This window comes from Phacochoerus africanus, chromosome 2, assembly GCF_016906955.1.
Source record: "Phacochoerus africanus isolate WHEZ1 chromosome 2, ROS_Pafr_v1, whole genome shotgun sequence".
Taxonomy (NCBI): domain Eukaryota; kingdom Metazoa; phylum Chordata; class Mammalia; order Artiodactyla; family Suidae; genus Phacochoerus; species Phacochoerus africanus.
This window is the reverse complement of record NC_062545.1, coordinates 78,132,881-78,159,358: the sequence shown is the minus strand read 5'-3', so window position 1 is coordinate 78,159,358 and position 26,478 is coordinate 78,132,881. Positions and strand designations below refer to the sequence as shown.

Sequence of the window (26,478 nt, the reverse complement as noted above, 5' to 3'; positions counted from 1 at the left end):
AGCTGCAATTTGACGCCTAGCCTGGGAACTTCCATATGCCACAGGTGTGGCAAAGAAAGAAAGGAAGGAAGGAAGGAAGGAAGGAAGGAAGGAAGGAAGGAAGGAAGGAAGGAAGGAAGGAAGGAAGGAAGTTGTTCTTCCTTCAATAGTTTTTGATCAGACATCAGTATCACAGTGAATACCCCCCAGTCTTCAGGTCTGCATTTTGAGAGGATCCCTCTGTTGGGCTGAGACACGACGAGGCAACTGGGAAGCCCTTTCTCTCTGGGCTTCACCCCTGGCCGCTGAAGGCCATGACTGAGTGCTGGGAGGAGGGCTCAAAGAGCCTTTGGAAGTCCCCTTGCTTTCTCACCCTCCTGTGGCATCTGGGCTCTGATGCATTTGTCCCTTTGCACATATAGTTCTCTTCCCTGGACCACCATTTTTCCCCTCCTCCCCTCAGTTAAGATAGCACCATGGCCCCCCCTGGACCCTCCCCCAACTCTCTCTCACTGAGCCCCACCCAGTAAAGAGCTTGTTCTAGATATTTAATTACCAATATGTGTGGACTTCTGCTTTCAATTCCTGTTCATCACTTTGCATTCCTTACAGGGTCTACTTATGGTCTGTCCTACCAGACTCTGAACTCCTAGAGTCAGGATCATGTTTTTACCAATTTAACCCTAAACATCTCACCTGCCATACTGCAGAGTTCCATAAATGCCAATTCAATAAATGAATAGGTGAGTTAATGAACAAATAAATTAAGTAAACAATGGATGGATGGATGGGTGGATGGAAAGGATGCAGGTGGCAAATGCTAAAAGCCAGATGAGGCTGTGACAAGTGTCATAATCAGGAGAAAAACCATAGAGAGCACAAGCTGCCCACATCCTGAACAAAAGCCTGGACAAATTCCTGGGAAAAGAACCACTTTTAGAAGTCCCATCCTCTCCTAGAACTCCCACAGTTTCTCCTCCTCAGGTTGCCGGAGCTCCTACCAGAGTCACTCACAGAGGGGACATGTGGCCAGAGAGGAGAGGAGTGTGAACAGGAAGAGAGACCCTGTCTCCCTCCTACCTTCCTGCCACTTGATTATCCGCCAGAGACCTCAGGGCCGGGACAGCCCATGCCTGCTTCTCTGATCAATCTCCTCACAAAACTGTTGTCACTAGTACACTGTCCCCACAACAATCCTCCATCTAACTATGTCCAAGATTAGCACTGAAAGGTCCGAAATAGCATCTGACGTGACTTTCTATTTGCAGAAGGGCATGTGGGATGCATTAGCGACACCCCGGCTGGGTCCTTGGACACCATGGATGGGCCCAACAACCAAGTGCTGAAGGGAGTGGGCAGCTCTGATATTTATCTGTTGATAACTGTGGCATGGGACTCGGAATTCCAGAACCCTCTGTTGATAACGCCTTCAAACCAACAGATCTGCTGCTGCCAGAACTAAAAATAGCTTGGTCTGGTTGAGAAAGCATTGGTCTGGAGTTGGAAGGCATGGGGCCCTCACTCTGCACTAACTGGCTCAATGTCCTTGCCATTTAACCTCTTAGCCTGTCACAAATCTGAGCTCTCTTCTGCGCGTTGGGAATGATGGAGCAGCATCCCTTCCACGCCCAGATAGGTGGGAGACCCAAAGGAGAGAGTAGACACTAAAGTACTTGCTGAATGCCTAGAGATGGAGAGAGAGAGAGGGTCATGATAACAAAACAGCGACAGTGAAGTCACTCCCCAGTTGTCATGTGAGCAGGAGTAAAATCCTCCCACACTCAGGCCATGGATGGTCTCAGGGTGGCCCTTTAGTGATGACTACCTTTGTCTTAGTGCCTCCCAACTTGCTGCAAAATAGTCAGCCATCCTCCCTCCTCGCCTGCCTGCCCTGTTCTTCTAAGATCCATGACGGCCTCATTCATGGTTAAGACAGGGAAGTCCCAACTAACAGCCAGAAACCTGAACAGCTATTCTCAGCAAAGAGGAGGTTCCCCAGGTCACAGGATAAATAAATATGGTTATGTCTCCTCTTTAAAAATAGTGATTCTGGGAGTTCCCATCATGGCTCAGTGGTTAAAGAACCCGACTAGGATCCATGAGGACGAGGGTTGGATCCCTGGCCTCGCTCAGTAGGTGAAGGATCCGGCATTGCTGTGAGCTGTGGTGTACGTCGCAGATGTGGCTCTGATCCCGCACTGCTGTGGCCATAGCGTAGGCTGGCAGCTACAGCTCCAACTGGACCCCTAGCCTGGAAACCTCCATATGCTGTGGGTGAGGCCCTAAAAAGACAAAAGACAAAAAATAATAATAATGATGATGATTCTGTGATTTTTTTAAAAAAAGACTTTAATTTAGCAGTTCCCGTCGTGGCGCAGTGGTTAATGAATCAGACTAGGAACCATGAGGTTGCAGGTTCGGTCCCTGCCCTTGCTCAGTGGGTTAACGATCCGGCATTGCCGTGAGCTGTGGTGTAGTTCGCAGATGCGGCTCGGATCCCGCGTTGCTGTGGCTCTGGCGTAGGCCGGTGGCTACGGCTCCGATTGGACCCCTAGCCTGGGAATCTCCACATGCAGTGGGAGCGGCCCAAGAAATAGCAAAAAGACAATAAATAAATAAATAAATAAAAGACTTTAATTTAAAATAGAATAGTTAGATAGTAAATATTGAGCACTGTCTCTATGACGGGTTGTGCTAATGCTTTATTCACATTGTTTCATTTACGACTCATGAGGGGCATCATCATTCCATTTTACAGATGAGGAAATTGACATTCAGAGAGACTAAGTTCTGTCAAGCTCCCAGAACCACTGTAAACAGACCTAGGGTTTGAAGCCTATTTTATTTCATATAAAACCCATGTTCCTGTGTGTTACGCTCTTTTGCTTCAAAAAATAATAATGTCTGCAGAAAGAAGATGAGGGGAGTTAGAAGCATATTTTTAATCAAAAATTAAAAATTCATAGGTCTTGCATAAATGCACTCCTACCCCCACTGCTCAGGCCTCTTAAAGAATCTAAACTGGTGAGGAAAGACGAAAAGAGACTCTGGGTCAAACAAAAAGTGGAAGACTAATTGACAGTTAAAGAAGAACGGGACATAATCCTTCAGAAAACAAATGTGAATAGCTTTTGCATATTGATGAGGTCTATATCTGAAGTCAGAATATGATGTGTATATTATTATTATTATTACTTAAGGGTTTTTTTAAAAGCAAAAGTGGGACAGGACATTTAGCATCATTTCTTCCTCTTCGGAGGTTGGCCATCTTGTCTCCCAATATAAGTCTCTTGAAAAATTAACCAAACCCACACATACTTTTTTAAGTTCTTTTACTTAATGTAGTGGGTTAACCAGCTTATTTGGAAGATGATCATAATTGAGCTTAATGGTTCATTATAACACTGTTTTTATATCTTAAAATGAAAACATTACAGATACTTTAGGATGTATGAAAACTTTTTGCTTCTTCCAGCTTGGCACTTTTGTATCATACCATTTTATTGTTGAAAATCATTGACCTGAGCATCAGATTTACCTGGGTTCTAGTAGCACTTTTACCACACACCCATTACCAAATATGTATAACAATACCTATCTCATAATAGTGAAAATGGAAATAAACAAGATAATTTATGAAAACTTTTTGGCACTTAGAAGGTACTCAAAAAAATGAGGGTGCCATCTCTTCTAACTCTGAATTTGTGACCTTTATTTTGTGAGTTTCCATGTGGAATAGACATGAAAAATAGTTTTGGAATCAGTGAGGATCAGATTCAGCTTTCTACCAGCTGTGTGACTTGGGCAAATGCCCTAGTCTCTCAGAACCTCCCTTTCTTCTTCTATAAAAAGGAAATAATAATTCTATTTTTCAAAAATGCTGTGAGGCCTACAAATAACACATAAAAAGTATCAGGCATATGGTAGGTGCAAAATAAATGGCTGCTTTGTTTATCCTTGGATAAAATGATTTTTGTCCTTTAAATAGAGCTAATGGGTAGGTTTTATTAAAACTTTTTCTTTTTGCATGATTGTAAGCGATTTCAAACACCCAGAAACTTAAGTGGCATTCTATGGTTATCTCATCTAGTCCTTTTGAAGCCATGTGTGGGTCTCCTGGGAAAGTTTAAGGCTCCTTATGAAGCTAATGACTGCAAAGGTACCTATCAACTGTAGTGGCCATTGACCCATCCATATGGGTACCCCTCATAATTGTAGCTCAACTTGGCTCCAAAGTCTTGGAAGGTTACATGACTTAGACACATGCAGTAGCATGAGATTACAGGCCAAGAGGAAGAGGTTGGGGCTGTGAGCAGTATATTTGACAGGCTCATACACTGCAAGCCTTGTTCCTGGCCCTTTACAAAGCACCTCTTTAGGACGAAAACAAGATGTTCTTTGTCAATAAAAGTTCATGCATTTCAGTAATGAAGTCATTTTCCAGTGCTGCAGTGAAACATATTCTTCTCCCAAGCCCTCTGGGTGAGGACTGTCGGGAGGAAGAGGGTGGCCAGCCAGTCTCCAGGGAAGGTAGGAGCACAAAGAGGGCAGCAGCCTGTCTCTAGAAAAGGAGAAACTTTGTCCAAGAAAGTGGGTGCCCTCCCCCTCCTGCCATCTGGGAGCCTCCACCTCCCAGCTCCAGCCAGGAATCCCTTTTACACCCACTTTCCTGCAAACTAGCTGGGACACATAAAAGATCTACATAAATACAGATAAGACATCCGGCACCTTGGCTAAACAAATAAGAGATGTGAGGAAGCAATCACAAAAGCTGAATATTCATCTGGGACCCTTGAGGGGCCCCAAACTGAAAGGAGAGGGGAGGCCGCGAGGAAAGCCCCGCCAGTAGTGTCAGAAAGGCCTGCTTGGAGGGGGAGGGCCTGGAAGTGAAGGTAAAAAGGGAGCGGTGAGAATGGGTGTGGGAAGGAAGCCAGGGCAGCGTAGCCCTCAGTCAGCCCTCAGTCAGTCAGGGACAGGAGGCGGCCGGCGGCGCTCTCAGGACTCGCCCCAACCCCACCCGCCTTTTGATGCTCAGCTTTAAGCTCCATCCATCTGTACATTCTTCAGCCAGAGCCTCTGGGGAGAGAGAGAGAGAGAGAAAGTGAGAGAAACAGAGGGGGAAGACAGAAAGAGGGAAGAGGGGGTGGGGACAGGCTCTGGCTTACTCTCTCACTCTCCCTTTTTCTACTAAGTTGCTCCGCGGTCTGACTTGAGTTCCCCCATCTGGATACTGCAGACGCAGAGAAGGTAAAATAAGCAGGGAGGCACCGCCGCACTACGGGGAGGGACCGGCGAGGACCAACAGTGGCTGAGTCCCTGAAGGAGCCCTGTCGGATGTCAGCGGAGAGATGGCTTTGAGTTCAGCCTGGTGCGCAGTCCTGCCCCTGTGTCTCCTCTGGAGCACCGCCTGCTCCCGCGCCGCGTCCGGGGACGACAGCGCTTTTCCTTTTGACATTGAAGGGAGTTCAGCGGTCGGCCGACTAGACCCGCCTGAAACCAGCGAGCCCCGCGTGGCTCCAGGAAGCCTGCCTCCTGCTACCCAGGTACAGTGTCCCTGCCATTGTCACCCTGCTGGGGCACCTGTGCCCGGTGCGCTGTATGTACCACACTTGTCTCTCTCTCTTCCCTCTTTCTTCCCTTCCCCATCCGCCTTGGGAATTTCACTGGGACCAGGTCGCCTCAGAAACTTGAAATAAAAGTTTTACTTTGTAGGCTGGATTTGGACATAGTGAGTTGAGAGCTGAGGCCTTGGAAAGCATGTCCCTGTTCAAGCTGGCAAAGGGCACGTGTCCTGATACTTTAAGTAAGCTAGACTCCTACCTGGAGCTGCAGTGGCACGTCTATGATTTTGTGCCACTTGTATGTCTCAGGGAATCATGTTTGTCAAGCCACACCACTTAAAGTGTGTGCCCTGGCACTAGCTTGCTGCTTCTCTGTGATGTTAGGACAGTGAGAACAATACTACAGGGCCAATCCTTTTGTCACAAATTAAACAGAAGGTCCTCGGAGGGTGAGAGCACTAAAGAAGCTGTTAGGACACTGCAGAGCAGATACCTTAAATAGACAGGAGCCATTATATTCCAGAAACAAGAAGTTGTGGTGAAAGTCAAGCCCCATCCCAAATGTAAAAATGCTGGGGATATGCTGTTAATGATATGCTTATTCAAAGAGCTGCTGTTTGAATCCCTTACAATGACATTTATGTTGAAAGCATAACCAAAGTGTAGAAATTGGGTAAAGGAGGATGAATCCAGAGTAAGTGATTTAAGGGTCCCCTGAGCCGAGATGGACCACAGCATGTCCAGTGCGTGGGAGATGCTAAGGAGGAGGAAAATGAAGTCACCTAAGTTCATGGGAAAGGAAAGACCAGTTGACCTAACAACACACACACACACACACACACACACACACACACAAAACCCTGTAGCTATGGTTACAGCAACTATAGAACCAAAGCAGTTATGGGGTTATTGATACCCTTTCTCACAGCACTGAAGTCTAAATTATTGCTATTAATCTTACTAATTGTTAGTATAAGTGTAGTAATTAATTACTACAGATAAAATAAGATGGATGAAGATGGTCCTTCTCCAGGAGTGAGCCCTATGCATGCACGCCAGCAAATGAAGGGAGAATGGGTAGGGCCAGAGCATACCAACCTCCAGTGTGGTGTGAAATGTAATCCCCATGAGAAAGAGGGGCACGCCTTCTGGTCAACTTTGTCTTCAAACATGGGGAGAAGCCAGAAGCAGGAGACACTCTACACAATGGGAAGGCTTCGCTTCTCCACAGGCTTGGAGTTAACTCTTGCCCCCCACCCCCCACCCCCAGAAGCCTTATCTCTACCTGTTGCTTTGAACTTTGTGGAAAGTTCCAGAATGAAATGCTTGACTTAAGAGTAGGATTGCCAGATAGAATACAAGACACCCAATTAAATCTGAATTTCAGATAAACAACAAATAGATTTTTGGTTGTGTCTCAAATATGTCGTGGAACGTGTTTATACTAAAAAATTACTCATTATTCATCTGAAATTCAATTTGTCTGGGCATCATGTATTTTTACCTGCTAATTCTACAGAGACAGGCACACATAACTTTTTGTAACTCTCATCCCACAAAAAGTAAGAAAAAATTATTCTATTTTTAGGGAATCTTACATTTATTACTGAGATTCTGAGCAATTTCTTATATGCTCATATGTTCAGTGAAATAATAGGAAGGCAGCATAGGAAAGTGTTTTAGATGCCAGGCTTTGCAGTTTGATGGTCCCAAGTTCAAATTTAATTTACCTGCTACTTACCTTGGACAAACTACAGATGCCCAACTTGCATATAAAGAAACTGAGGCTTAGAGAAGTTACTGACATCTACTTTATACTTCATACAGTTATTGTAATGAAATTAGACAAAATACGTAGAGGTCTGTGTTTCTGCTGCGGCGGAGTGGGTTGAAAATCTGACTGCCACAGCGTGGGTCACTGCAGTGGCTCAGGTTCCATCCCCAGCCCTGTGCAGTGCGTTAAAGGATCCAGTGTTGCTGCAACTGCAGCGTAGGTCACAACTCTGGCTTGTATTTAATCCCTGGCCCCAGAACTTCCATACACTGTGGGTGTGGCTATAAATATATACATATATAGAAATATATGTATATATTTCAATATATTATATATATATATACACATATATATGTATATACAGGGCTTAAAAATAGTATACATGACAAAGTATAAATGCTTTATATATCCTAAGTGTTGGTGTTATTAGCTTTATTTATAAAACATGGATTACTGGATTAAAAGAAACCCTTATGTGGAAATATTTTTCCAAATTTTATTATTATGGTGCTATTTTCTTTATATTGCTTGTCTGTATCCTCCCAATCAGAAAGAATGGCCTGTAGTGAGTTAAATTTGTAATACTGTCAGACACTAATAGGTTCAGAATGTCCGTTGAGGGTTTTGGTTTAGGGAAACAGAAAGAAGCTATTAGTCACTCCAGAGGGTCAAAGTAGATGATGTAGAAAGGGTGGTACTGGGGTAATTACGTTCCCACTGCATAGTTTCACATAATGCCTCCAGTCAGCCTGCAGTCCCACAGAGATCCCAATGTCCCACCCTTTGGGTTTCCCATGCTCTTTGTAGCCAGTAAGGAGACCCGAAAGCAAATACATTCTGGAGATTTAATAACATGGTACAACCACGCTACTAAATTGGTTCAGGAGGTTGTATTTTAATCTACAGAAAGAGAACATGGACTCATATAAGACATTACTCATGGGAGGTTTGAGAGGTGGATGGAAAGATAGTCTAAAAATAAAATCATTTTTATTCGAATTGCATTTATATGAATGGTTATTCCTCAATTCTCCTTCAAAGGGAAGGAAGGAAAATACTAAGGTGAGCATGGAGCAGTGGAAGGTGCCAGGCTGAGGGCCTTCTGAAGGCTCTCCCACGCTTACCCCTAGCATGACTGGTACCCTCTCCACCCCTGAGCCTCCACCCTCAACCCAGGTGAGGGCACACTGGTGCACAGAGTGAATTAGAGGAACAAAGGCATTAAGTATGCACTGAATAAAATGGTGGGGAGCCCTGGCTGACCAAGAAGAAAGGCCCTTCCTTTCTTTCTAAAATAAGCACAGGTTTCCCCTAGGATGCAAAGAATTTGAAAAGAGGAGCACTCATGGGTAACTCTGTGCTAGTTGCTGAGATTTTCTCCCCATTTGCTTTTTTACATGCAGGTAATGTGTTGAGTCCATTGAGAGTAATGGTGAGAGCAGTGATTCTCAGTAGGTGGGGATAGGCAAAGGGGAGATGAGGCAGTTTCAAAAAGTATATTTAGGAGTTCCCGTCGTGGCTTAGCAGTTAACGAATCCAACTAGAAACCATGAGGTTGAGGGTTCCATCCCTGGCCTTGCTCAGTGGGTTAAGGATCCGGCGTTGCCGTGAGCTATGGTGTAGGTCGCAGACGCAGCTCAGATCCAGCATTGCTGTGGCTCTGATGTAGGCCAGAGGCTACATCTCTGATTGGACCCCTAGCCTGGGAACCTCCATATGCCATGGGAGCGGTGGCCCAAGAAATGGCAAAAAGATAAAAAATACAAAAAATTTTTTAAAAGTATATTTATTATTCCAGTATTTCACCTGTAATAAAAGAAAGTCTTGATTTTATTATACACACTATAGCAAGTGAAACTAGGCAGAAGTCGCCTTGACCAATACAGAGAGAGATGCAGAAGAACTGGAGGGAGTGCAGAGATGGGTGCAAGAAGAGCGACATTCTTATCTATCAAAAAGCAGCAGGAGTTAAACAAGGTCAAGAATACTAGGTTAGAGGTTGATTAAAAGAAGCCCTTAGTTGGGAATATTTCTCAGAACTTTATTTGATGGTGCTATTTTACCTAATATTGCCATGTCTCTGTTTGTTTATATCTTTTGTTGCTGGAAAGAAGCCATCCAGAGACTCAGAAGAGTGGGGGAGCCTGCTGGAAGGTAAAAGCAGGAAGTGGTAGAGGACCAGGGTGCTCTTTCTGCCTTTGCTAGATTATTGAGAAAATAAGGGAAAGAAGTGACAACATTGAGCAAACGTCCCTGAGAGGAGGGGAAAACAGGAGTTTATCTCCTGGTGTTTTGCTGTGATCTGCAGTCCTGTGCTCCAACACATAGTTAGATGCCCTTCCACTAAAGGAATACAGTATGTTTATGAAAAGACAGCTTAGATCGTTCACTATCTGCTTTCCTTTTCCTTATCTTGCTTCCTTACTTTGAAAGGGGCTCTGTAGAATCACATTTAGACCTCTAGTCACTGCCCTGGGCCATCCTTCTCTACTGGGGTTCCACAGTGCAGTTGGTAATTGGCCTCCCACCCCCACCCCAGCCTGCAGCCCTTATTTCATTCACTTAATATCATCCCACGAATAGGTTTGAAGTCCTACAAAATGCAGAGTAATAAAGCAGATGCCAGGAGGCACAGGAAGAAAACAGAGTCCCATCCCTACCCTCAAGGAGTCAGCAATCTTAGAAAAATATACACGTGGTCACGATATAAAGCAGAAGGAATTAATGTTCTGTAGGAGTGGCTATCGGCTAAGTGCCATGGGGGTAATGTGGAAAAAGTATTACTCCTGAGCTAGACCAGCAGGGCAGAGCCACCGGCTCCCCAAACACTAAAGAAGCTTCCTTGGCAACATGATTTTAGAAGGACTAGAATATAGTATCAGTAGTAATATTAATAATAGCATGGCTTATAGATGATACTCACTGAGAACCACATGCCAGACACTGGTTTCAGCATTTTCCATGAATTATTTCCTTTAACCCTTATAACAGCTCAGTGGGACTGGTATAGTCCTCATTTTGCAAATGTCAAAACTGAGGCACAGAGCATTTGTCCGGGCACCTTGCCTGGTAAGAGGCACAGCTAGGAAGGAGATCATGAAAGTAATTTGACTGTGCAAGAATACCTAGGGGAAATGTGTTTAGGTAAATAGAACTATATGTATGAATAATTTTAGTCCAAGTTTGGAAAATGGAGAATTCCATTTGCTATAATTCCAGAGTTCTCAGATTTAACCAGAAGAAATGTTTTTTAAATTGTGGTACAATGTACATAGAATTTATCTTAACCATCTTTAAGTGACATTAGGTACATTCGCCATCTATCATCATCCATCACTATCACCACCTCCATCTCCAAAATTTTTTCATCTTCCCAAACTGAAGATGAAATACCCAATAACTCCCATTAGCCTTTCCCCCCAGGACGTGGCAACCACCATTCTACCCTCTGTTTCTCTGAATTTGACAAATCTAGGTATTGCATATAGGTGGAATCTACAGTATTTGTCATTCTGTACCTGGCTTATTGCACTTAACATAATGTCTTCAAGGTTCATGCATGTTGCAGCATGTGTCCAAATTTCATTCTTTTCTAAGGCCAAATTAATACTTTATTATATGCATATATCATATTTTGTTTAATCATTTTTCTGTCAATGGATATTGAGATGTTTCTACCTTTTGGCTGCTGTGAATAGTGCTGCTATGAACATTGGTCTACAAGTATCCATTTGAACCGCTGCTTTCAGTTCTTTTGCATATATACCCAAAAGGGGAAAGGCTGAAACAGAGAAAATTTTTAAACTCAGATTTTTATAGAGGCCAAGCATAAAATAACTGGGCAGTGAAAGGAGCACATCCTGTAAGTGATGGGGCCCAAGCAAGAGCAGAGGAAGGATGCCTCTCCAGAGCCCACACCCCCTCCCCTTCCACGGCCCCAGTGTTGCCAGGCCTTCGTTTTTTCAAGAGAAGACAGAATCTGGATTCTTATGTGAAATTGCTGACTCAATTTTTTTAATGTCCTGTGGGACAGACATCTGATGGCCTGATTCAGCCTGAGGACTGTTTATTTGCAGTCTCTGCTTTACAACATTTGAAACTCACCTTTCATCAAAGGCACAATGTGGGCATCTAGCCAGACAGATGTGCTATGAATCCAGCTCCCTTACTTTCTAGCTGTTTGACTCTAAGCAAATTAGTTCATCTTTCAGAGGCTCGGTTTGTTTGACTGTAAAATGAATACAAATGTATTTGCCTTGCAAGATATTTGTGAAATAACATGTTAAGCTTCCTAACTCAACGTCTGCCCTCATCCCCTTCCTCTTTTCTCCTTCCCTCCTCACTTTCTTTCTTCCACTGTTTTTATCTTCCTGAAAGTTCAGATTTGTAGTATCAGACTACTTTCATCTAAATTTTTACTTTTTTTTGCAAATTTGATTACTTTTAACTTTTGCTTACAAATTTGCTGATTATACAACATTGGAGAAGAAGCAGACTAGGTTAATTATTATAATCACTGTATCCCTAGTAGTTCTTTAAACATAATCTTTGCCCAGAAATAGGATAATCTGAGCATTTAAGAGACATGAAGGAGTTTTTCCAAATCACCAAAAAAAAGCTAACCAAAAGAACCCAACATATTTGATATAACAAGGACTATAACCTTTTTTTCCTTTCACAATTAAATTCTCAAAACTGACTTGTCATAGTTTGTTAAAGTACATGATGCCAAAACACTCCCCCTTTTTAGGTTTTTTTCCTTGCTCAAAGTAACCATATAAATATAATAACAGCCAGACATAATTTTGGGACATTTGATTGATTAGAAATTATTAAAATTACATCGCTAGTACATGCTTTGTGCTCCAAAACTTATCATTCCCAAACAATTATTTGTGTGTTTTCTAAAGCAAGTAATCTGCTACTTGACTGAGATATAGTGACTACAGAGAATAAATTTAAATATCTACTCCAGCATTTGCCAAAGAGCAGCATTCTTTTTTCAGCTGTTTTTCTTTTTGCTCCTAGTGTGGTAAAGTTAAATTCTGGGAAATGGTTTACTAAAGGGAAGTTTAACCACAGATGTTTGTAATTCCAACTTAAGTTTCCCATCAAAGTCTTAATGAAATTCAGCTGCCAGTGGTTCAGCTCTGAATCTGAGTCTTTTTATCATGAGAAACTTGGGGAAAACAGCATTCCGAGGATGAATGGTAGTGGGAAAATGTCCGTATACAAGCCTAAATCCTCTGCATAAAGAAAAAAAAAATACGTGAAGAAACAAATTCTGTTTTAAAAAAAAAAAGGGAGAAAGAGGGGTGGTCAGATGTACTTTGAGTAACATGCAATATTACTCTTTTATTTCCAGGAATTTCTTAGTTTGTGTGTTGTGTTTTGTTGGAAGCTAGAGATCTAGTGTTTACCTAAATGGGGTGAAGTATCAATGTTTATGATTCCATGAGAACCAATGAGTTGGAGAAATCCCATAACATTAACAGCTGTTTTAGCCCACGTCTCTTGGAGACTAGAGTGGTGATCCAGGCTGCATACGACAGCTAAAAGGACCTTGGGCACATGCAGACTTGGTATAGGAGTATCTGTTTTGAAGTTATGCCCTCCATGACATCCAGGGGCATGATTACTTTAAAGGAAATCAGATGTCTAGAGATCAAAGATGTCTTCACTAAAACTCACCTCAGAAGTGACTATTACATGCCATACTGTTGTCTATTCACAAAGTAAATTGCAACATGACACACTTCACTAAGCAACTCTGTAAAGCCAAATGTCGACCCAAAGGAATGCATAATATAGACATCAGCAGAAGGCGAGACAAAGGTCTAGCAAGCCTTGTACCATGGGATGCCAGGGCTACAGAACCATCTAGAATCACAGCAAGAGCCAGAACACAAATTCAGGGTTTAAAATCATGGCCATATTCTTGGTCCACAGCAGGATTATTCCACAGCTTTCAAGGTTCACAGCCACAGTGTGTGTGTGTGTTTCCCTCTGATGAACAGTGATATAATTCGACAGGCACACCCTAAGTGTAACCTCTCTTCCTGATGAAATGCCCTGAGTCCTGGGAGCAGCAGAAATGTTCTGTCAGCTGTGATTCTGTCACTCCCCAGCTCATGGGTGAGGTGCTAAAGGCCTGTCATTCAGAAACCAAACTGAATCTGAATGCCTGGAGATGGGCCAGCATTTCTCTGTGGAACATAAATAACTGCCTCCTTCTATACTGTTCCCTTGGAATTGTTGTCTGTTGTGACCAATGCCAGCAGACACCCTGAAATTCCACTCATCAGAGAAAAGCCCCAAAGCCTCTACTGCAGTACAGAATTCAGCATAGAGGAGACCTTTTAAATGCAGAGCCATGGGCAACGATTATTGGAGGTATAACTCTACTGTACCTAGCAGTGGGAGCCGTAAAATCAAAGGGATCATAGGGTGTTTAATCTAGAAAGGGAGTTTAGGAAATTCAGCCCTCTCATTTTGTAAGTGAGGAAGCTGAGTCTCCAGGGGTTAGGGTGCTTCACTCAAGGACACAATGCTCATTGGCAAAGCAGTACCAGGAACTATGTCTTCTGACTTCCAGCCTTATGTTCTTTCAAATTGTTTCAATGGACATAATTGCCTTTAGCTTTAGAAGTTGGGATCGTTGAGCAAAATATTGCTTAATGATATATGTATTTTTAAGAGAAAAACTGTTTATCCTCAATATATCATTATCCACTTAACTCTTTATTGTTTCTACTTATCCTTAAGTTGAATTATCAATAGGAGAATCTCACAGAATTGAATGGAGTGGGAAAAGCAGTGAAGTGTGAGTCCACAACTGACTATTCTGGTTCTTGGTTATGCCGCTAACAACCAAATCACCCTTACAAGTTAAAAGAACCTAGGCAAGTCCCTTCACCTCCTGGGGTCTCAATTTCTACAGCCTGAAAAGAACAAAACAAAATCAAAATTGCCTCTAGCAACAAAGTTCTATCGTTGTCTAATTTAGATCAAATTTTAAACTAGTTGAAGGGAAGTTGACTCAAGTAACAGAATCACTGAGAGTCACAGCTGCTGTCCTACTTAGAACCCCAAGATTTAAGATCCAGAGCCTGAAGGAAACATAAGATCCTAATCTGTGAAGAGGGTGGGGCAGGGATGCTTTAATAGAGTCCTTTTTCCTGCTTCCTCACAACTCCAGGGGTGGGGCTGAGGATAGCCTGTGGGAGAGAGCACTGGCCCAGACGTGGACATGAGCCTTCCCAAGTGACATGCCCAGGGGGCTTCCCAGCTGGCATCAGCCACAGACACTTAAGTGTGTCCAGTGACTATCAAGGGTTTCCCACCCAGGGTTCCTGGGGAATGTCATGTGCCCTCTCCAGATGCTTCAGGGAGATGCTCCACATGGAGAAACAGGAAGGATGACAATGGACAAGATGAGGGACCTGGAGCCTCGTGTCCATGCATCCTTTTAACACTTAAGTGACATGTGACACAGGGTCCAGAGAGGAGAATATCTTTTCATGCCTTGATAAATGAAGGAAAAGCCAGTTAGGGATTATTGATCCATTATATGTTTTATATATGTATGTACACATACATATGTATACCACTGCCTCCTGAGCCTTCATGACAAGGTAAAGAAGAAGTGTAATTTGATAGCCTGTTCTAGATTGGACAGAAGCAACATTTGGAAGCAAATATTTTCAAGGACCTTTCTGGAAGTCTGAATTTCCCTGGGGTGTGAGGGAGCCTGCCCTGGGGTGTGAACAGCTGTGGGGAGGACAGGTCAAAGTCGTCATGACTCCAAGTGTGGCCCCAGGACAGCAGTGCCAGCAGCACTCAAGTCTGTGTTGGGGAGGCAACTCTCTGTCCCACTCTGATCAGAATCTGCATTTTCCCCAGAAGCCCAAGTTGTTTACACACATGCTAAAGTATGAGAAGTGCTAGTCTCTAAAAGGCAGCTGGACTTGAGTTTCAGTGGACTTCAGGAAATCAAGACTCCAGAAAAGGAAAGCATTTTTTGACGTAATTATAGAGAGGCCTAAAATATAAAACTAAATCAGAGTTGCATGAGGCTAGTCAGAGAGCTCTGGCCTGGAAAGGTGCACTTTAGAATAAAAGAAAAAAACAAGCTTCAAAGCCATTGCTGTTTCTAGGCCTCAGGAGGAGCTAAGAAGGTAACATCAATTCCTGAAACCTGGCCCACACAGAGTAGCTGTTCAGGAAGAGGATTTAAAGAAAGACATGGGGAGTTCCCACTGTGGCTCAGTGGGTTAAGAGCTTGACTAGTATCCATGAAGATGCAGGCTTGATCCCTGGCCTCGCTCAGTGGGTTAAGGACCCTGCACTGCTGTGGCTATGGTGTAGGCCAGCAGCTGCAGCTCCAATTGGACCCCTAGCCTGGGAACTTCCATATGTTGCAGGTGTGGCTCTAAAAAGCCAGAAAAAAAAAAAAAAAATGAAGTGACAGGGCAGTTTTCTCCTCTCTCCTACTCCTAATACACACACATACAACCTAGAAAGGGGACCACTGGAGACTGAGTCCTTGAGGGAAAGGGAGTGGAAATGGGAAGAATTTACTTGTGGAATCTTCTTGAAAACAGGGTGTTGCTAGATTCTTAGGAAATAGTAGAACTGTAATGTTTATCTTGTTAACAAGGGAGGTTTTCTAATTCAGGATAATGTGTCTTCAGGGAGTGAGGAGTGTGGTCTCCATGTAAACTAGAAAGAGCCTGATAAGAGATACAGAAGAGCTAGTTCCTCAAAATGGAAATTGCCAAAGCTAGTCCTCCAGCTGGTACTTTTCTAGAGGGATTGAGATTTGCAGAAAAGCACTCCTGAGACAGAGTCTCTGCCTCCTCCTGCATCAGCGGAGTTGTCCCCATTTTCCTGGCTGATTCCAGGTCTCCTTGACACAGCCTCCACCCTGAGAGGACCCCTTGCTATTTTATAACAGCCTTACAGGGCAGCTATCATCCTTTTGATTTTCATTCTTAAGCACTTGATAGCACTTGCTGTGTACGAGGCCTTGTTCAAGGCACTCTATGTGTAGTATTAATTCACTTATTGCTTATAATGAGGAAGGCACTACTATTAGCTCTATTCTACAGATGAGGAAACTGAGTCATATAGAAGTTGAGGAACTTATCCAAGGTCACAGCTTAGGGAATTTGGCTCCAAGCTCTTAATCCCTGCCCTGTAAATGACCTTCTAACATCTGTTTCTAAATCTCAGAGTTGTCTTACAATAGCTCAACTAACAAGGGCCTCCAGTATCATCCAGGAATGCCAGAGTGGTCTTAGTAGCTGATGAGTCTATAAAGAACATGTAAATTAGTGGAATGTTTATACTTTGACTTGTTTTTCAAGTTATATATGCTCACTCTATCATCTCAACAATGGGAGGCTCTTCTTTAGATATCATAGAAATAAATATTGACATAATATCTGAATGTGTACGTACTTATGTATGTCCAACTATACTAAGCATTAGTCATTTCAGTGGAATCCTGAGTTTACATCAGGGACCTACAACTTTAAAAACTTGATAGAAGGCTAAAGAAAACTCAAAAAATGTAGTAAAAGCAGGACCTCAGCAAGGGGTAGGGATTGGGGAGGGGGGATGATGAGACAAAGTACATCAATCATAGGAAAACTGAGTAAAGGTTTAGGAAGTTTACCCTTTAAGTTTTTTCTCTATAAATGAAATATGGAAAGAAAGGAGGTTTAGCAACAGAAAGGATTCGAGTTAGACCTAAAAGACACATAGGCTGGTGACTTCTTCCCTTGAAATTTTCAAGCACTATATAAAACAACATGTCTGAAATGAGTGAGTTATTCACTCAGAGCACTATCATTAAGAGCTGAGAGGCACCAAGCTAGGCACCAATGATTCCCTCTGGAACAGACCCAGGCAGTCTCTGCCCTCCTGGACCAGGATACCAGCTTCCAGCAGTCACTTGTGGAGTCCATGTTAACCTGGGAGAAGGGGAGGTGTCAGAGCAGTGGTCCCCCAAACTGTCACACCCAACAATCTAATGTTTCTCCTGTTCCTCTAGCCTCAGGTTTCAAAATGTTCTGCTTACTATATTAGTTTGCAAGGGCTGTCATACCACAGACTGGGAGACTTAAACAACAGAAATTTATTTCCTCACCATTCTAGAAGCTAGAAGTCTGAAATCAAGGTGCCGTCAGGGTTGGTTTCCAGTGAAGGCTGTCTTCCTGGATTGGAGATGGCCATCATCTGTGTCATCACATCAACTTTTTTCTGTGCATATGCGGAGAAAAAGAGCGCTCTCATCCTCTTTGATAAAGATAGCAGTTCTACCAGACTAAGGCCTTGTCCTTCTGATTGCACTTAACATTTATCATCTCCTTATAGGCCCTACTTCCAAATACACATACCTTGGGCACAGAGCTTCAACATATGAAATGGGGGTGGAGGTAGGGTGGACAGAACACCTACCAAGGGGAGTCTGTTACCCTGTAACTCATTTTTAGGGAGAGAAAGCAATTTATAACAGCAAAAGAGAGCTGATAAAATCATCAGTGTTATCACTCTGTATTAACCTCAGCCCAAAGCAAAAACAAAAAATTTAGCATTTCACTTTAGTTGTGCATTTTTCATGAGTATATCACAATAAATTTTATTTGATATTTTGAAATATGTAAAATATCTGACATATTGATATTTGATATATTGAAATATGTAAAACATGTCAGGCCCTGTATCGCCACTTTGTACTCTTTAGATGTTCAGGGACACGTGATGGATCAGCATTACTATCTTTATTCTCTTATTTTAAAAGGGTATCAACTATCTGAGCAAGTTTCATGTTTGTTACAAAGATGAATAAGCTACAGTGAAAGAGATGAAATGAGTGCATCAATAGTAATAGAACTAAGTTGGTATCTTACAAACACTCTTAGGGGGGTTAGAAGGAAAGGTCTCCTGGTAGAAGTTCACGAGGGACTTCCTGGAAGAGGTACCATTCAAGCTGAATCTTTAAGACTGATGAAGATACAAGCTGAGGGGACAGGATGAGTAAAGACAAAAGACAGGGTTTCTTCTAGGAAGGGATATAGTCCTAGTTGTGGGATTGGACAACAGGGAGCCATGGAAGATTTCAGAGCCCAAAAGCAGCTCAGTGAGAATTCTTCATCAACATTAATCTGGAAATGGGCTATTGGATGGATTGGGCAGCAGGCGGTAGAGACCAGAATCAGGCTAACTTATATCATGTATTGGTAATTGTCCAGGAGAGAATAAGAAGGGTCGGAATTTACACAGTAGCCGTGGTGTGAAAAGGAAAGCACAGATGCTGGGGTCATTGTGGAGATTCTATCAGATGACTTGCTTCTGCTGTTTGTAGAAACGTATTACATCATGGGGAAAAACTCTTCAGAGACCTTTTAACACGAGACCTACTAAATCAGTGGATTTCAAGCTGAGGCTTCATGGAAAGGCCTCAAGTATAACTTGGGAGGAAAAAGAGCTTTGCTTCTTTCAACCAATGCATCTTCTTCCTTTTTTTTTTTTTTTTTTTTGCTTTTTAGGGCCACACCCACATGGAAGTTCCCAGACTAGGGGTTGAATGGAGCTATAGCTGCTGGCTTACTCCGCAGCCACAGCTATGCAGGACAGAGGCGTATCTGCAACCACAGCTCACAGCATCGAAAAATGCCTAACCCACTGAGCTAGGCCAGAGATGGAACCCATGTCCTCAGGGATACTAGACGGGTTCATTTCCATTGAGTCACAATGGGAACTCCTGCATCTTCCTTTTTATCTGTTTTATTGATGAATTCTACATGAGATTTCATTGGGGAAAAAAAAGAGATTTCTCTGCTTTAAAATGTTTAAAAACCATGATGATGGGGGCTTATGAGTTGATATTCTAAATCGTGACAGATATCCAAAATGTTGCCCCAAATCTCATCCAAATCAGTACCTCCTAGGAGTTTCTCAGTGCTACACACACCCACCTCAAGGCCAGTGCGTGCTGCTGACTGCAAAGAGCTGCTGGTGCTCTGAGCACCTCTGTTGCAGCTCCAAACACGAGCTAGGAATCTCTAAACAATTGGTGCTCTCCTGAGAGATATTTTTATGCTTCCTGTTCCCTGTCTGAAGATATTTTTGGCCCTTTCCTAGGAAATTAGGAAATTCCACTTTTGTCTTGGCTGTTACCTGGGAGTGCTGAGGGAAAACAGCAAAGGAGTTTGGAGATGTTTTGGAGGGTGATAGTGGGTAGAAGAGATAATAGTATCTTTCAATCCTCATGACAACAGTCAGATGTTTGCATGGTTCTTATTATTCTAAACCAATTATTTTATCATTATTAACATCATCTAATCCTTAAACCTAAACCACACTTTCTTACCTGCACCCTAACCTAAAAAGATAGCTCTTAGTCTTACTTTCCCCTCCTTCAACAAAGTAGTACACCTATCTGTGGTCCTTCATCTCCAAAGGCCAAAATGCTTCTGCTGTGAATCTTATATCTATAAAAAGGGAGAAAATAAATACTTAAAACTGCATTTTACTTTTACTTTTTGATTAGAATGAAAAAGTGACACCTAAGCATTTCACAGTGCCATGAAGGCAAGCTGCCACTTATTTTGCTTTATGACATATAACACTAAGAGAGCACTGATCTGAAAAATTAGGAAAACTTCCTATACATCTTAACCCATAGTTTTAAAAGTATGGCTTTCAAAAAGCTATTGATATTGGAAAAATGTTATTCACAACTGAAAAATATTGGAATTTCCAATGACTACTAACTCAGCTGAGAAGCAGTGTAGTATTTACAAAGCTTCCATGATTTACAATGTGTATTCCTACATAGTCCCACCTTCATTTCTCATAACCATCTTACAAACCAAGCAGCCCAGTAGTTACTAATCTAATTTATGTAAACATGGAGATGTTATATGATTCTCCCAAAGCTTCACAGCCTGGAACCAATATGAGACAGCAGGAAGGTTTATAGAATTCTAGGCTGTTAGGATGCCAGGAGCCTAGAATGTCATTGAAAGAGGAGGAAACTGGAACCAGAAGTTGTCACTTCCCTAACGTCCCATAGCAGGTTTCTAGAACGGGAGCCAACCAAGTTTTCTGGCCCTTGGAGCAGTCCTTTTAGCCTTACTCAACCACAGCAAGGATACTCTCACCAGATCAAATAATATGGATGAAGAACTCCTGGTGATCTGTGGGTTGGAATATTAAATAAGCTGGATCAGACAAAATCATATCCATCTTTAACTTCTTATTGTGGCTATGTCACCATCCATGCCTTAGTCCTAAGTAACCAAACTACTAAAATATTAGACGTGCTCTAGGCCTTTTAGTGATTATATTTATCCCAATTTTGAATTTAATTTATCACCACATTATTCATACCTCTTCTTTCATTTCAAAGATTTTTTGCTTTGGCCCCATATGGCTATTGACCCCTTAAACTATGCTTTCAGCACCTATACTTAAAAAGAAATCTCTTAAGTGCAGTAAGCTTTCAGAATTTCCGGCTAGAGTGTTTTGATGGTCATACAAAAATAAACAACACATCCTGGATCTTAAAAGGAAGAAAGAAAAAAAAGTTCTATTTCAAATATGAACAATGACCCTTTTGTTTCAAAACAATTGAAGAACTAAGTTAAAAAATTCCCAGACCACATTATGTCTGCCATTCCCCCTGCACACAGTCATCATTCAGGTTTCCACATGACTTCAAGAAACTTCCCTATCATGTAGCAGAACAATTGCAACATGAGAAATTAATGAAGAAAATGAAACATGTGCTGGTACCAAAGCGGTCTGTTCTGGCAGTCATACCCCTTGGTGACTGTCCCAACCTGCTCTCTAACAGTTCTCAGTTTCAGCCTCTCCATTTTTATTTGTGGAGCTTTTTCACTGCCATTTTCAAAGCTGAGCCTCCCTGCTCTTCTACCAGCCAGAAAATATATAATCCCTGTTTCTCAAAGACAATCTACCAATTCCCAGCAGAACTGGAGTTAGTGAGATCCAGGGACTGCCCCAGGAACAGCATCTGCTTAGATGTGCCCTGAGTCTAATAGAGGATAAGAAGTAAGGAAGGTTTCAGGGGGTTAAGCAGCCCCCATGTGGTCAGCACAATAGGAAGGTCTTTGGGAGACAGAACATCTCTAATCTGCTGCCCACTCGATGGTTCACTTTCAAAATGGCGGGCACTGTCAACCCTTGTTCTCTCCCCTGATCTTTGATGTGAGGAGGATCCTCAGTATGGTCAGAATAATACTTTACTTAAGGACAGATAATTATCTTTGTAAGATCAGAGTCATAATCTTTATGGGGGGAAAGGATAACACTCTTTGTAAGGTGCTTAAAATCTCTGAGTTTTATTAAAGGGTTGGGCTCTTCCTACTCTCAAAGAGTATTTGTGATTATTTTGGCAGGTGAAGCACATTTTTTCAGTGACCTGTGTTTTTGGACCTGCAATATATCAAAATGTTCAGTGGAAATAAGCATTTTGTTGTTTTTTTGTGCCAAACATCTTTTTGTCTGTGCTTCCATTTAGTTATTTTGAAAGCTAACAAGTGTTGGACACTTAATTTTAAGACATTATATCTTCACTTCAGATTATCTAAACTGTTTTGATTTTCCTTTGACTACAATCTCTTTTTTTATAATCTGCTAACGTAAGTTCATGTTCATCTAGAAAATGTGCTTTCTCCTCAAAGTCATGAGCCAGCATAGATTTCCTCTGAGCTTAGTTCAAATCATCTAAGAAATTTACAAATTTTAAAAAAGGAGAAAAAAAAAAACCTGAAATATCGGTTGAAGCTTTAAATGAAGCTCGATTTTTTTTCTTTTTTTTGGCCAAGCTAACTGCATGTGTAAGTTCCCAGGCCAGGGACCAAACCCATACCCCATCAGCAACACAAGCTGCTGCAGTGACAATGCAGGCTCTTTAACCCACTGTGCCACAAGGGAACTCCTAAATGAGGATAGATTTTTGTTCTATTTCAGCTGCTCAGTGACTAGGCTATTGACAGTAGAATATTAAAAACCGAGTGTACCGGATTCTTGCTTTAATTACTGATAGAGTCCCAGTCAATTAAATCAATCTTATAGCTACTGAGAGAGCCACACAACCAAGTATTTCTATTACCATTTTTTTTTTGCTCATCTCACTATGGGTGAAATGCATTAGCAGAATGAAAGGATAAAATAAAAATATTCTCTTTTTAATAGTTGAATGGCATTCTCCCTTTTTGCATATCACTCAAATTATAATCAATTCCAAAATTCCAACCTCTTAAGTTACATGAGAGTCCCTTATGGTATCCAGATGACCGCAAAGAATTAATGCAGCTTCTAGGCATACCTAACACTTAGTTGGGAGATTAGGGCATGCCTCTGGTATTACCTACGATGTGTGGAGACAGTGGTATCTCCATGTGAGTATACTGCAAGCCAGAAGGTTGCTGAAGATGTCACATGAGTTTAATCACTGATATTAAACTAATCCTTCCAAAGAAGATCCCAGAAAGTAGAAAAAAAAAAAAAAATTCAGTCCATCTGGCGCCTTTTACTGAAGTAGATTACAGGGGGGTGATGGGGTTGGGAGGTGAAGTCTGCCTGCCTTGAGCAATAAAACAGCAAGGGGAATATAAGTTTGAGCTTCTCTGACTTATAGGGATTAACTAAAAAATGCCCTATGTTGTCCAGCCTCTCAGCTTCAGCTTTCCTCCTTCAAGAAAACCCTGCACAAATGCCACCCTCTGAAGAAGCATTGTTGATCCATTCCCCCCATTACTTTTAAGTAATTTCCCCTTCCTCTTTACTCTCTCAGCATTTCTCTGTACCTCTCCTACATTATGATTCTTAGTACTTTCTACCACATATTAGAGTAAGTTACATATACACCTTAAATGCCCCCACTAAATTCCTGGAGGCCAGCAGTGCCTATCATTCATCTTTTGATTCCCCAAATTGTCTGGCCAAGTGCCTTCAGTATAATAGTTGATCAAAAAAATAGTTGATGAAGTTCCCATCCTGTCGTGGCTCAGTTGGTTAAGGACCCATCATTATCTCTGTGAGGATGTGGGTTCGATCCCCTGGCCTCACTCAGTGGGTTAAGGATCTGGTGTTGCCAAAGGTTCTGGTGTAGGTTGCAGATGTGCCTGGGGTCCAGCATTGTTGCAGTTGTGGCGTAGGCTGGCAGCTGTAGCTTCCAATTCAACTCCTAGCCCAGGAACTTCCATTTTCTGTAGGTGTGGCCATACAAAAAAAGTTCATGCATCATGTATTCCTTATTTGTTGAATGCCTGCTTTGTTCCACACTCTAAACTGGGTCCAGGGTAAACAGTGCTGTGTGAACCAGAGACACAGAATGAATAAATGACCACACCAAACACCAAAAGTCAAAACAGTAAGTTTTCTGCTTGCAGCATCTATCCATTCTGACATAATCCTGTTGTGTATTTCTGACGAACAAATGGGCATTGGGCTTGACATCAATAGTGAACCATGGAGTCTCTCGGCTGCTCATTCCAGGAGCTCTGTGCTGCGGGTGAGAATGCCTTTTAAGCTAAAAGTTTTGTCTTTCCCACTGTATATGGAAAAATTGACTATGCACTTCCATGGAGAAGGTCTAGCTAAGAAATGTTTATATTGGAACAAGCCCCATCTCTAAATCTGGGCTTGCTGCTGAATGGTATTTTGTTTCCTTGGATCAGGGAAGGGGTCTGGAAACATCTGTAACAAAAGTATTGTTTTAAAATCAGCACAATTTTTCCCCCTCAAATGACAGATAACAAAATTACTTTAAATCAAACACTCTCAGCCTTCCTTATCCATTTCCTTTCATAAATGTGCATTATTTTGCTGCCATTAAAACGGCAGGGCAGAGAAGGATCTGCAGCACTCGAGGCACTGCCATCTCCTTTGCAGTCATTTTCTTTTCAATTTATTTATGACCCTTACCTTCACTTTTATAAACACACTCAGACAGAATAACTATCTGGATCACAACAGTAATATGTGGGTAAAATCTAAAAGCTACAAAGAGATAATATCAGATCCTAAAGTGATTCTGAAACGATCCTTCATAATTTTTACTAAAAGAAAAATGTGCAGGTTAGTTATGCCATTTACCAATGTAAAACTGAATGAAATATTTAAACTAGAGTATTTGACCAAAATCACAAAATAAAGTTTTAGGGGTAGGGAAGTTGGGGAGAAAATCATAGGAAATATCCCAAATAACATGAAAACGATGGAAATTCGGCACCAACTTTGTATATTTTTCATGTTCTAATAATAATAGAACTTATGAACAGTTCGTGATACTATAATTAAAATTTTATTATTACAGATTTACCAACCTGTTGCAAAAGTTTTTCTGTTGTTCTTTTGTTTTAATTTAGCTCCCCCAATGGAGCTAAATGTTCAAGATGCCTTGCTTATTTGCCTTGCTTTCTGTAAACCGCTGGTGTTGGATACATTTGTTTATTTATGAACTGTTTGAAAGTGGCTCTGTCATCAGAATCTCTGAACAGATCACCACTCTGAAATACTTAAAATCATGGCCTAACGATGCATTCTCCTAAGCCTTTTAGGTGCTTGACACATAGTAGAGATGTAAAATATTTGTTTAATGAATTCTCCTGCTCCTGTTTTACAAATAAGAACATGTGGGTTAAAATCTACTGTCATTTGTCTCATGAAACACATCAAAGTTGGATTCCCATTGTGGCTCAGTGGTAACGAACCTGATTAGGATCCTGAGGATCCAGGTTCGATCCCTGGCCCCACTCAGGGTTAAGGATCTGGCATTGTTGTGAGCTGTGGTATAGGTCGCAGACACAGCTCAGATCCTGAGTTGCTGTGGCTGTGGCATAGGCCAGCAGCTGCAGCTCCATTCAACCCCTAGCCTGGAAAATTCCATATGCCATGGGTGTGGCCCTTAAAAAGACAAAAAAAAAGTTAGCGTGTAGGTTCAACTTACAATCCTAAGTTTTGAGCCAGTCACAAAGCTTCTGTAGGATCTAGCCTCCCTGAGCATTGAAGGATGAAGTTATTTTCATGGCTCAGTCAAAATTGTAGTGATGGTATTTTATGAGTACAATTTATAGGTCATAGTTTTCCTGTTAGGTGAGGCCAGACCTGTGTCAAAATGTCATACGCTCTGCCTAACCAGACATCTGCTTCTGATTCATAAGGGGAAACACCTGCACACCCACTAATGTCTATTATACAAAGGGGTACCCTTTCCCAAGGCCCATTGTCAGATCCCTCACATTAAAGAAGGGAAGTGTCAGGGACAGCTGGAATGTCATACAATCAGCTTCTAACAAGAGTTGACACCTCTAATGAATAATCTACATAATTTACTTCACAACTTACATTTGCATTACATAGAAACTGTTAAAAATGGAAACACCAGCTATAAATTATATTTAATCCCAAATAGATGCCATATAGAAAATCTAGTAATGACAGAGGGCTGATGGGAAATATTTCCTATCTCGACCAAGCCACATACTCAGAGCAAACCTGAGCAAAATTTGAAAGTGTTCTCCCGGAGTTCCCTGGTAGCCTAACAGTTAAGGATTTGGCATTGTCACCGCTGTGGCTCAGGTTCGATCCCTGGCCTGGGAACTTCTGCATGCTGAAAGTATGGCAAAAAAAAAGGTGTTCTCCTCCCTCACCTGCCCCCACTTCTCCATCCCCTCACATCCACTGCCTCACCCACTACCATGCCTAGGGAGTGGTAGTCAGACTTTTTAATAAGGGCATTCACCTGTGAAATAAGGGCACTGGTACCAACAGAATAACTATAATGAGACACTTGACAAATCTGATAACCATGAGCGAGTTGATTTTTATACCAGAAGTGTCTGGAAAAGGCAGAAGTGGACAATATGGGCCTGTTGGCAGCCCGAGAAGAGGTAGGATCTTCAGCACAACCCCCACAATTCTGAACACCACTTAATTATCATCGAGAAAGTGGTTTAGTGCAAGAAGCACTAAGGGTGCATTATCCATGTACATGACTTTAGATAAGTCCCTTACTTTTTTAGGTTGCAGTTTTCCAAATTTAAAATGAGGGGTTAGATGAGGGAACCACTAAGATCCTTAGCAGCTCTGGAATCCTGTGATTCTGTAAGGCCAAGATACATT

The 26,478-nt window shown here is 42.0% G+C and overlaps 1 protein-coding gene across 3 annotated transcripts in view; it reads left to right on the top strand.

Moving 5' to 3' along the window:
- Positions 1-4,864: 4,864 nt before the first annotated feature.
- The window catches only part of LAMA4 (laminin subunit alpha 4), a 152,234-nt gene continuing 130,620 nt past the window's right edge, over positions 4,865-26,478 (top strand). Inside the window, exons 1-2 of one of the 3 annotated variants that reach the window (XM_047762950.1) lie at positions 4,943-5,080; positions 5,172-5,522. In XM_047762950.1, the coding sequence (XP_047618906.1) occupies positions 5,328-5,522 (195 nt within the window). In that variant the 5' untranslated portion in view covers positions 4,943-5,080; positions 5,172-5,327. Of the gene's footprint in view, positions 5,523-26,478 lie in introns of all 3 variants that reach the window. The other 2 variants (XM_047762940.1, XM_047762958.1) reach the window with 2 other exon arrangements.